The following is a 12559-nucleotide window of genomic DNA, read 5'->3' on the forward strand; positions in this document are numbered from 1 at the left end:
TCAATCGGTTAAGCACCCAACTCTTGATTGCAGCTCAGGTCCTGATCTGCGAGATCAAGTTCCGTGTTGGACTCTGCGCTGACAGTGCAGACAGAGCCTGCTTGGGATTCTCTCTCTCCCTCTCTCTCTGCCCCTCCCCTGCTCATGTTCCCCCCCGCCCCTGCCGAAAATAAAGTATAAAATTAAATTAAATTTTTAAAAAATATAAGGCTTCTAGAAGAAAGCATTAAGAGAAAATATTTGTGACTCTGGGTTAAGTGAAGATTTCCCACACATAAAACCAAAAGCATGATCCATAAAAGACAAAGTTGATAAATTCGACTTCATAAAAATGTTAAAGTTCCTGTCTTCAAAAAACAATGTTGAAACAATGAAAAGAGAAGCAACAGACTGGAGAAAAATATTTGCAAATTACATATCTGATAAAGGATTTGTATGTACAATATATAGAGACCTCTCAATATTCAATAAGAAAATAAGGGACTGAATTTTTTTTTTAATAAGCAAAAGATTTGAACAGACATTTCAGAGAAGATACATAGATGGAAAAATAAGCACATGAGAAGATAAGTCATTATCACTTGTCCTTTAGGACACGAAAATGAAAAGCACAATAAGCTATCACCAGACATACACCAGAATAGGTAAAATTGAAAAGACTGACTCATTGAAAAGTATCAAATTGTGTACTTTTAATATATGCAGTTTATGGAATGTCAATAATACTTCAAAAAAGTTGTTTAAATACAGAAGGGTAGGAAAATACAGTAGTCCCCCCTTACCCACAGTTTTGCTTTCTACAATTTCAGTGACCTGTGGTCAACTGCGGTTCAGTAGCAGATGATCCTCCTGACATATTGTCAGGTCAATAGCAGCCCAACACCATGTCACATGCATACATCATCACCTCACTTCACCTTATCGTGTAGGCATTTTATCAGCTCACATCATCACAAGGGTGAGTACAGTACAATAAGATATTTTGAGAGAGAAAGACCATATTTGTATAACTTTTATTACAGTATATTGTTACAATTATTTTTCTATTCTTTACTGTTAATCTCTTCCTGTGCCTAATTTAAAATTATACCTTACCATAGGTGTATTTACATAGGTAAAACATAGTATATACAGGGTTCAGTACTATCTGTGGTTTTTAAGAGTCTTAGAACATATCCTCTGTGGGTAAAGGGGGGCTACTATAAAGTGAGGCAATGCAAGATGTTACTATTTTACATAGGTAGAAGGACTCCTTGATATGATACGGTGACAGAACAGAGCAGAGATTTGAAGAAAGGGAGGAAGCCAACTATACGTCTCGGGGAAGAGTTCTGGCAATAAAGGGTGCAGCAAATACAAAGGTTCTGAGGTAGAAATATGCTTGATGTGTTTAAGGAACAGTAAAGTGACTGCAGCAAAGTGAATGAGGGCAGCTATAAATACAGGGATGAAGTGAGGGGTGCCTGAGTGGCTCAGTCGATTAAGCGTCCAACTTTGGCTCAGATCATGATCTCAAAGCTCACTGAGCTTGAGCCCCACATCAGTTTCTGTGCTGACAGCTCAGAGCCTGGAGCCTGCTTCAGATTCTGTGCCTCCCTCTCTCTCTCTGCCCCTCCCCCTCTTGTGTGCTCGCTCTTTCTCTCTCTCTCTCTCTCTCTCTCTCAAAAATAAATAAATAAATATTTAAAAAATTCTAAAAATACAGAGATGAAGTGGTGGGACAGGTAGTGGGGGCACAAGTCATGTAGGACTTTGTAGGTTATTCTAAGGTCTTGCTTTTACTTTAAGTAAGACTGAAGTCACCACAGGGCTTTGCACAGTGGGGTGGCATAATCTAATGTTTTTAAAAGATCATTCTGGGTCCTATGTGGAGCATATCCTATAGCAGAGCTAGGACAAAAGCAGAAGACCAGTTCAGGTGAATGACAGTTGTAACTCTGACTTGGGTAAGAGCAGAAGGTTGTAAAAATGGCAGATACTGGATATATTTTGAAGGGAGAGGTGATGAAATTTGCTGGTTGACAAGATGCTTGATTTGCAAAAAAGAGGGGAGCCAAGGTGACTCCAGGTTCTTGGCCTGAGGAACTGAAAGAATCAAGCTGCTGTTTAGTGATATGGGAAGAAATGATGGAGAAACAACAGCCCCTAGCAAGGCTTATCTCTCAATTTCCCCCCTTTGAATTCACTGTGCACACTGCTAGAAGAGTCATCTGCCTAAACCACCACTATAATTATATTACTATTGGATTTAAGAATCTGTATTAGTTTTCTGTTCCCTTCATTATCTTGAAGAGGTGAACTACTTTCCCTAAAATGAAAAGACCAACAAGTGTTTGGATTGGGGGATACAGATAAGGTGAAATCTCTGATAAATATGGGCAGACTACTAACACTGAAGTAGCTAAAATGGTCCCCTCTTCATAGCCTTTTCTAGTGGGGAAGGAGAGGTGGCTGGCATCTAGCCAAACGTCACGGGTCTTTTTCTATAGTACCATCCCAAATTCCTAGGAACTTTATGGAGTGGAATAATTATAATGAAAGAGGTAGTGTATCACGTATCTATCATATATGCTATATATCACAACACATAATCTTTCACATATCATGTTCACCAAGTGCCACGCACAGCTAATATATTATATACATCATTTAAAATGTCTTATAAAGGCTTCAAATGATGTCAGGATACAGTCCAAGTCCCGTAACATGGCTTGTGAGAGTCTTCCCAATCTAAACCTAACTTCTCTTTCCAATCTTGCCTCTCCCTCCCCATGCTTCTACTTTACTCAACCACACCCCTTAACACTAGTAGTCCTTTGTGAATGCACCTCTTTCTGACTAGAATACACTTCCCTCTTCTATGTCTACTTGTCTAATACCTACTCGTCCTTGGGCCCTCACACTATTATAATACTTCCCAAAGAACATTTTTTCTGTGATCTAGATTAGTATCCCCCTTCCACAAAAGTCTTGACTTCAAGGACTTCTCATACTATATTATACCATCTGTTTATTCTTCTGGATCTCATCTAGATTTATCTAAATTTAAGCTCATAAAGGTAGAGTTTATGTCTATCTTTATTTCCCAATGTACCCCAATTGTAGATACTTGGCATATAAATGTTGCTCAAGAAACATTTACTTAATGACTGATGTTAAGTTTAGGGGATTTAGAAATACGTCATTTAGAGAGAAAACGGTTAGTTTAGTCCACAACATGCTGAAGTTGATGGAAATGGCAAGACATCCAAATAGAGATGTTCTGTACAAGTTGAAAAAATGGAGCTGAAGTTGGTTTGCAGAGGGTGGGCTAAGGATACTGAAAATATAAGGCAGGGTGAGTAGAGAGACCAAGAAAAACACTGACCCAAACATTTTTACTTAAAAGAAAGACAAGAAACAAGTGAGACAAGAAAATGAAACAATAAAGAAGGAATCACTAGAAATCTAAGAGAAGTAAAGAAGCACAGTAATTAGAAGCAAAGAAGACCATTCAGGAATGAAAATAGGAACATGTGTCAAATGTGTCAAAAGTGAAGGCAAGAGGGGCACCTGGGTGGCTCAGTTGGTTGAGGGTCCAACTCTTATTTTTGGCTCAGGTCATGACCTCACGGTCGTAGGACTGAGCCCCGCATGGGGCTCCACACTGAGGGTGGAGCCTGCTCGGGATCCTCTCTCTCCCTCTCCCTGTGCCTCACCTGCTCGTGCACAGGCACTCTCTCTCTCAAAATAAACAATAAACATTCAAAAGTGAAGTTAGAGAGACCAAAATAGCTAGCTGTTCCACCAGCTGTAGGGAGCATAGGACCTAAAATAGTGCCCAGCACATGAAGATAATTAATAAACATTTGTTGACTGAAAGAATAAATGATCAGAAGCTCATTTTTTAAAAAGTTAACTTGTGGGGGTGCTTGGGTGGCTCAGTCAGTGGAGCATGGGACTCTTTGATCTTAGGGTCGTGAGTTCAAGCCCCACATCAGGCGTGGAGCCTACTTCAAAATATCAATCAATCAATTAATTAATTATAAATAGATAAAAATTAAAAAGTTAACTTGTGGACTAGAATGAGCCTAAATCTTGTGCTCAGGAATCTTGCCCTTAAGCACTCATTAGCCAAGACTTTTTTTACTTTTAAAATCTAAATAAAATTTCTGCCTAACCCTTTGATTGAGTAATAGTGTATTTTTAAATATATGACTCATTTGTCCTTACCCTTTTAAGTCTCTTTTATCTCTTTTATCACTTAAATAGGACGTGTCAGTACAAGGCGTTGTAGGCTTGAGAGAGCACTGATAAAAAAATTGCTCATACCTCAAGTTCTGATTAGTACTGCACTGTGTTGTTCCTCAAACCAGATCGCCAACACTGGCCCTGGAACCATAACTTACAAAAAAAATAAGCTGTTTTAGGTAGCTTAAGTAGTGAGCAGACCAGATTTTCCTCACTAGAAGGTCATTAGACAAATCTGAAATCAATCTAAGGAAACTGCCAACATAATACATCATTTTCATTATAATTTAGAGTATGCATAACAGCAAGATTCAGAAAACAATGACTGTGGCACAGATTAGTTAAGTCTGAAAAGTTTACTGGTGAAAAGAAGGAACTTAAATAAATACTAGGTTCAAGAGGATACAGTCATCTTAGAATGAGCTACATCTCTACATATGTGAAAGCAGAAGGAAAGATAACGGGATAAACGTTAAAAAAAAAAAAATTTTTTTTTTAACGTTTATTTATTTTTGAGAGAAAGAGAGTGAGAGAGAGACAGAATCCGAAACAGGCTCCAGGCTCTGAGCTGTAAGCACAGAGCCTGACGTGGGTCTCGAACTCACGAGCCATGAGATCATGACCTGAGCTGAAGTCAGACGCTCAACGACTGACTGAGCCACCCAGGCGCCCCGAGATAAACATTTTTAATACTTGAAATAAGGGATATGAAGGCAGGCAACAGAGGCAGAAGTAACTATGGATTTAAAGAGACAGGACATCACCAATGTGGCAGAAGGTAATGGATATGCTGAAACGAAGACAAGAGCTACTAAGAGAGTTGACACAGATGGATTCCGTGTCTCTATGTGTCAATGCACAGTCTTCAGCAATAAATGTGAGGGAGATGAGAGAAATCAGGGGCTTTAGAAGAGGGAATGATGTCTGGAATGCCCCGGTAAAGACCAGAGAGAGAGAAAGAGAAAGAGAATATGAATATGAATGGATGCTGGGTCTCAGAGATAAGACATGTTTTACATGTGACAGTAACTATGGTCAGCTGTGCTAGCATTCTATGAAAAAGACTTAAAAGTAAATTTTTTTGTTAACTCATATACTATGAACAGGAGGAGGGAAAAACAAGCCTCAAGTGAAAAACAACCTTATCAAGGGTGAGCAAATAATGGGGCAATCACACAGTTGGCCAAATAATTTACCTGGTCATATCCATAAGGCCTCTGCTGTGGCGGCTGTGGTGGTCCAGGCTGCGTTGGTCTATAACCCCCATACTGCTGACCTTGTCCTTGTGGGTAGTTAGGATACTGAGGACCTGGACCACCCTGTGAAGGACCTGCAAAATAATTAACATAAACAAAAGCCCAGATAAAAACAGAATTCTTGAAAGGGTTTAGAACCAGGTGTTATCACATTTTTATATCTAAACAAAAAAGATAGTTGGTATCTTGATCTTCTCAAATGCTTTTTGAAATAAATTCCAAAGGTTGTAAGAATGAAAATATTATAAGGATAGTGCCATGTACAAAATGTTTTGATTCGGTGTAACCAGTAAGATATGTGTTAGTCATGAATTTTTTTCCAAATACGTAAAAGCGACTCAGGAGATGTTAAGCAGGTTAATTCCATGGTATCAAGAAAATTCATCTATACCACTACTAGAAAGTTAACCACTGTAAGCAACAGGTAAAAGAAAAAGCAACAAGGGCCCTGGGTGGTTCAGTCAGTTAAGTGTCAACTCTTGGTTTCAGCTCAGGTCATGATCTTATGGTTCATGAGTCTGAGTCCCTCACGGGCCCAGCTTCAGGCTCTCTCCTCTCTCGCTCTCTCAAAATAAACAAACTTTAAAAATAAAAGTAAAAAGTAAATACAAGAAAAAGCAAGAAGCAGATTCAAATTAAAATACTGAAATAATTTCTAAATAAAGTTTGAGAATCAATGATATTTACAGCTGTATGACTCTAGATTTACACTTGCAATCACCAGAGAATCATAAAGAATAATTTTCCATGAAATTCTAGATTGATATTTGCAATCACCAAAAGAATGCTTTATGCTCTGCATTAATAAGTTTACTACCACAATATTTTCAAACCAAAACCAAAGACTTGAAAAGCCACAGGTTGCATGTAAAAGAACTTGATTCAAAAGTTACACTCTGTGTACCAATCACCTTTAATACTTAACCCATAAAAATGAATGATTTCCAATTCCAGAGATGGCAAGGGACTAATTTGGCTTGCCAAACAAATATGTCTGTTTCATAAATTCTACTACTGCCTATTGTAAAGAATGCTTTATAAAGCATAAGCCGCAAAGCTTTGACACTTAAATGTTTTCTATCATAGCCATTCAAAATCTGCCATAAAAAAAACACTGATGGCAGAGGAAAGTGTCAAAGAGAATAAATGTTCAAGCTTAAATAAATTCCATCGGTCTATTATTTATTTAATTATTATACACTCAATTATTAAAAGCCTAACTCTTCTATTAGAAGAAAGTATGACAACAGAAGCCTACAAATAAGCAAAATGGGAACTTCTCCTTTGGGATTCCCAAGGTCGAACAAAACAGCAGTTAACTACTCTAACCAAAAATACATTTCATTTACTCCCTCTTCCCACTGAAAATAATATTTATCTTAAATAAATGAATTTACCTGATTTAACCACATCATATTTGTTTTCACGTAAACACAGTAAAACCAGAATACTTATTCAAAATACAAATATTCAATGGTCAGGAAATGAAAATGCCATTTGAGAAGAGCAAGAATTCCTTTGTAAAAACAAGAAATCCCGGGATGCTTGGGTGGCTCAGTTGGTTAAGTGTCCAACTCTTAATCTCGGCTTAGGTCTTGATCCCAGAGTCGTGAGTTTAAGCCATGCTGGAGCTCACTTAAAAAGACAAAACAAATAACAAAAACAAACAAGAAATCCATGGAATATTTCTAAAAAAATTTGTTTAATGTTTATTTTTGAGAGAAAGAGAGCACAAGCGAGAGAGAGGCAGAGAGAGAGGGAGACACAGAATCCAAAGCAGACTCCAGGCTCTGAGCTGTCAGCACAGAGTCCGATGTAGGGCTCGAACCCACGAACTGTGGGATCATGACCTGAGCCGAAGTCGGACACTTAACCAACTGAGCCACCCAGGCGCCCCCATCCATGGAGTATTTCTAAAGTCATATCTCAAATTAAAGAACTAGAACTTATCAGTTTGGGGGGAAATGCCTGGCTCCTAACACCTGACCAAATTTCAATGCATAAGTGGAAGACACAAGAGAATTTCAATCTGATTTTGGTTCTGAGACTTGCTATAACGAGTAGAAAGAGGTGCCCAGAGTAATCTCAGAGCTTAAACTAATGAATAAAAATAATAAAATATTACTGATGTAAAAAAAGAGACTATGTTAGCAAGAGATGATGTCAGATTAATAAGCAGTTACTTCTCTAGCATTAGAACCGTATTTTCATATATAGAGAGTAGTGACAGTGGCCTAAAATTTATGAATGAGAGATCAGGTCTTTATCATTCCCACTCCCTGTCTAATAAAGTTATTTAAAGCTAGATATCCAGCTACTATAACTCTTATAGTGAGTTTATAATAAGAAAATACAGCTATACTTCCCCAAACTCTGTAAGATACATAACAGCAATAAATACACCTCTATGGATGCGTATATTGCTATTTAACCAAAGAATGACAAAACATTTTCTTTATGCATTCCAAGTAAATCTCATTTGTACTCCAAAAGTCACTGTTATTTTTCATAGTAACAGTCATTAGTTTTAGAAATAAGTTTGCTAAGTGAATTACATAGATATGGTCAATAATCACCCAATTCATCGGTTTTCCAAGCACACACAAAGCTACTGGCTGGGCATGAATGCCAACGAGGTTTAAGAACTCATTTTAAATGATTACATACCTTACCTTTGGTCAATGAACCCCCTCTAGCTTATGTTTCTTTTTAAATGGATTACCAGTTTACTGGAGAAAAAACATTTTTTCAATTACTCAGTCAGTAATAGACTGAGCTAAAATCGTATTTTTGAAAAGAAGAATTCTTAGAGAAATAAACATTAAATATGTCCTTCAATATTTCAAAACAAAACTGCAAAAAACTATTACCGTAGCCCTGCTGCTGTCCTGGATAGCCCTGCTGCCCTGGGTACTGCTGTTGCTGGGGTGGATATCCCTGTTGGGGAGGTGGTCCTTGGTAAGCATCTTGCTGTTGGCCATATTGTGAATTTCCTACAGGATAATTGGAGAAGAGAAAAAGAAAAAAAACTGAGAAGTTTGCTTAATTAACTTTTTTACTCTAAGATGCATAGCCAACAACACAAGAACAAAATGAAATGCCATATTGATTTTTGAAAGTTAACAAAACAAAGAAAAAACTCAAACCAAACAGAAGGATTTCGGCCAAACAAACTGCAGTTAAAGCCAATTTTGCAAGGTTGAACTGCAGCATTTTCAGCGTCTCTGCCATACGAGCATTACATTTACTGGAACATCACAGTCATAAGATCATGACTATGCTAAATAAAATAAAAAAGACAAAATTAAAGACAGCTACAAGAGCACACACTAGCTACACAAGATCAGCAAGCTGTTTCCTAAAGGCACTATACTTATATGTAAAATTATACATATGTAAACACACACAAGAAAAAAAAATTGGATTGATGGATTTATGTTCAAATAGAAAATTTCCACTGAGGAAAAAATTATTTTTAAATGTTTTAGTCTTTTTATTGTTGTTAGAAATGGCAAGTCATGGTTACACATTTTAAATATTTGTAAGGAAATTATTTTAATTGTTCTGGACTCCCTGTAACTTTCAAGACAGCCAGCAACTAGTATTCTACAAGAGCTTTGCATGGGTAGAAGTTGTCTTATGCAAGAATTTTCATTCCTGTAGAAGGGGATATATATGTGTATGTGTGTGAAGGTATATAGATACCTCCTTCGTAGTAATGTTGTGAGGAATCCTCATAAGGCCTATCGTAGCCTTGTTCAGGATACGACGGTTGCTGATAACCGTAATCATTATGACCTACATCAATTCGACAAGAGACAGGAAGAAACGTTAATGGCCACTGAGTGAAAACCCTAAATATATTTAAACTTTCAGATAAAATTGAAAAAAAGAAAAAGAAATGGAAATACATAAAAAATAATTTCAATTGCATTAGCCAAATATTTACCAATGTGATTGTTTCCATATTGAGATAACGTGCAAATTTTTTAAAAGCAAAAACAGTAGTTTTAGAAACATTACACTTAGTCTTAACTGATCATCCTCATCAAGGGGGGGGGGGGAGAAAAACTTTATCTTCAATTTTTTTAAAAAAAGAGAGAATGAAAGCATTTAGGCCTTTCACATGTAAATAACTTGAATTAAATTAGAATGAACAAAGGAAGCAATTATCATATTTTGTCAAACACCTGTTCTGCTGGTCGCCAATTCCACAGCATATGCTAAAACAATGCAAAATATAAAAAAGCTCCATAAGTTTTTTTCCCCTGAAAGAAACTGAAACAAATTTTTCACATTCTATTTACTTGCATAATGTATCTCATAAAGTTATTTTCAGATATAAGAACATTATTGCTTAACGCTGCCATTCTAGAAGTCTTTAGAAAGTATTTCTAGAGTATCATAAACATATACCTACATAAAATTAATACTGTGTTAAGTGCTAGAGTACCCCTTTAGTATTAAGGCTCGATAAATTTTATGACTGGACTTTAATGAAAATCAATAGTCTAGTTCTTTTAACTAAGTAGTACTAAGAAAATAGAGGAAATAACACTTCAGTTAGCTAAAATCTAAACTAAATTTTCAAAGAATGCCTAATTAAGAAGGAATACAGTTATGAATAAATGTTATACTCAGTGTTCTAGGATTCCAACATTCCCAAACTACCTCAGAAATATCTACATTAAGGGTTGGCAAACTATGGCCTGCAGTATAAATATGGCCAGTGGCTTGTTTCTGTAAATAAAGTTTTACTGGAACACAGGCATGCCCATTCACATTTCCTACAGCTATTTTCATGCTACAACAAGGGTTCAGTAGTTAAGACTAAGACCATATGGCCCACAAAGACTAAAATACTTACTCTCTGCCTCTTTACAGAAAGAAGTTTGCCAACTCCTAATCTATATATTTACTGGCATAAATATCTGGTAAGAAAATATCCAATGCTGTTTCAGAAAACTGTTGTTATGAATGGAATACTCTACATAAATGTGAGAAAAAGATATTAATACACACCTATGCAAAAATGATACCATTTAGATTTTTTAATTCCCTGATGTAATAAGTAATTTACAGTAACCTTAAAGTTCTGATATATACAAAAATAATATGTCTATCTATTCTGAATAGAAAGGTCATATTTATAACAACATACATTTCACATTTCAGGAAATACACAGGACCAAAATAATAGTGTCAAATTCAACTCAGTTATATAAAACGCATTTTACAAATTAAAACAATTGTTTACTTTCAGACTTCCTAATAAATAAATTTAACAAACTAGATTTCACTTCTTTAAAATATCCACAGTATATAAACATTCTGAAGTTTTTCACTGAAAAAAATCTTAATATAATGTCTACATGTGAAACAACAAAAAAAATCCAGCATTCTGAATATTCAGGGCAAGAAAACCTGAGACTTAAAAAAATATGTCATTTTCTTATAAGAAATATTCGTACACATCCTCACTATCACTGGCAAACATTTATCATATGCAAAATTCCACAGGTGAGTGTTTGCTCTGCCTCTGCAGTAAAAACCAGCATCCTTATACTGATGTACCTTTATGCTTTACATATGAACCCAAAACTGGCAGCTAAATGATTTTTTAAATACACCACATTCTATCTTCTTACTAGTTTACATTAGCTTCAAATCGCCAGTCCCAACACTTTAGCTTTTAATTTTTAGTTTCTCCAAGTTTCTCTGTTAAATAGTTTACTTAAATATACCAGGGGAGCTTCCTGGATAAATGAAGATTTTGACAAATCCTTTCATAACAAGACAAATCATACTGTAACGTGAACAGCTACCTCCAATTTACCACAGTTTTGTATGTTTGGATTATTTTTTCCTCAACACTGTATCATAAAATTTCAAACATACAGAAAAATGGAAAGCCCTGTACAGTGAGAAAGCCTACTTCTGCTTGGATCATTACTAAATGCAACACATCTTCAGTGACCACCTTTTCACAAGCCCCTTCCCACTAAAAAAAAATACCATTAAGCTAAATAATTAAAATTAAAATCTGGTTTCCATATGCTTTTCCTATTCTACTAACTCTATACACAGTTATATTATGGGTATAATTTAGCCTCCAAAATTTTCAAATGTAAATGCTAATGTATACAAACCACAGTTCTTTGAGAAGTATTTAACGTTAACTAAAATGATAAAACTTGGAAACAGACTCAAGAACTATTATCTTCTATGTATTTATACAATGCATAAAAGTAAACCAATGGGTGAACTTTGCAGTGTGTGAATTATCTCAATAAAGCTGCTATTAAAAAAAGTGAAATCAGTAACATTTGCTTTGGTTCAATCTTCTTTTATATAAGAAACGATTCCAATGACAGAATGTCATTCCTGATGGTACTAATATGGACTATTTAAACAAAATACACTTTGATAGAGATTATACACTAATGCAATCACTGGTGCTTTAGATTATTAAAGTGTTTCTAAATTTAGAAGAAACATATTGTTAGTTTCTTCATCCTCATTAAAATGTTTTGAACAGCTATCTGCATTAATATTGGGGAGGGAATAGAAAATGGGAAAGTTAACATTAGGAGAGTTTACCATCAGGGTAATATTGCTGGTTCATGCCTTCTGGAGGACCTTGTCCACCATGACTGTATTGGTCCCCATAATAGTCTTCCTGGCCTGAGTACTGCTGTGGTGGGCCTGAAAAACCACAACCAGTCAAGACATAAATAATTTGTTTTCTATGTCATCAAAGGCTTTCTTTTCTAATCTGATATTGTAAGAGATTATTTCTCACCTGTAGATGCTCTGGCAATTGAGATACTTTGAACTATTTTTATACACACACATCCATAAACACACAGCAACACCACGTTTCACAAAAATTATTACGACCATACATACAGGACCTAACAATACCAACTTAAAAAAACAAACACTAACTTCTTTAAAAAAGGTTCAAACTAGTAGAAAATTAATTTTCTTTTTGATGTTAGAGCAGTTTGGAATAAACTAGGGTTTGTTTCTGACCACATATTAAGTAACTTCTCAAAATTAAAATTGTATTT

At 35.8% G+C, this 12559-nt stretch overlaps 1 protein-coding gene across 5 annotated transcripts in view; it reads right to left on the reverse strand.

The window, feature by feature from the left end:
- Window positions 1-12559, reverse strand: part of SS18 (SS18 subunit of BAF chromatin remodeling complex) — an 87473-nt gene that overhangs the window by 15162 nt on the left and 59752 nt on the right. For 4 of the 5 annotated variants that reach the window (XM_027068676.2, XM_015076147.3, XM_053206385.1 and 1 more), the window contains exons 7-10: window positions 12087-12191; window positions 9192-9284; window positions 8357-8479; window positions 5427-5560 (exon numbers count right to left, since the gene is read on the reverse strand). In XM_027068676.2, coding sequence (XP_026924477.1) covers window positions 5427-5560; window positions 8357-8479; window positions 9192-9284; window positions 12087-12191 — 455 coding nt within the window. The remainder of the gene's footprint in view (window positions 1-5426; window positions 5561-8356; window positions 8480-9191; window positions 9285-12086; window positions 12192-12559) is intronic. The other variant, XM_015076149.3, reaches the window with a different exon arrangement.

This window comes from Acinonyx jubatus, chromosome D3 (genome assembly GCF_027475565.1).
Source record: "Acinonyx jubatus isolate Ajub_Pintada_27869175 chromosome D3, VMU_Ajub_asm_v1.0, whole genome shotgun sequence".
Taxonomy (NCBI): domain Eukaryota; kingdom Metazoa; phylum Chordata; class Mammalia; order Carnivora; family Felidae; genus Acinonyx; species Acinonyx jubatus.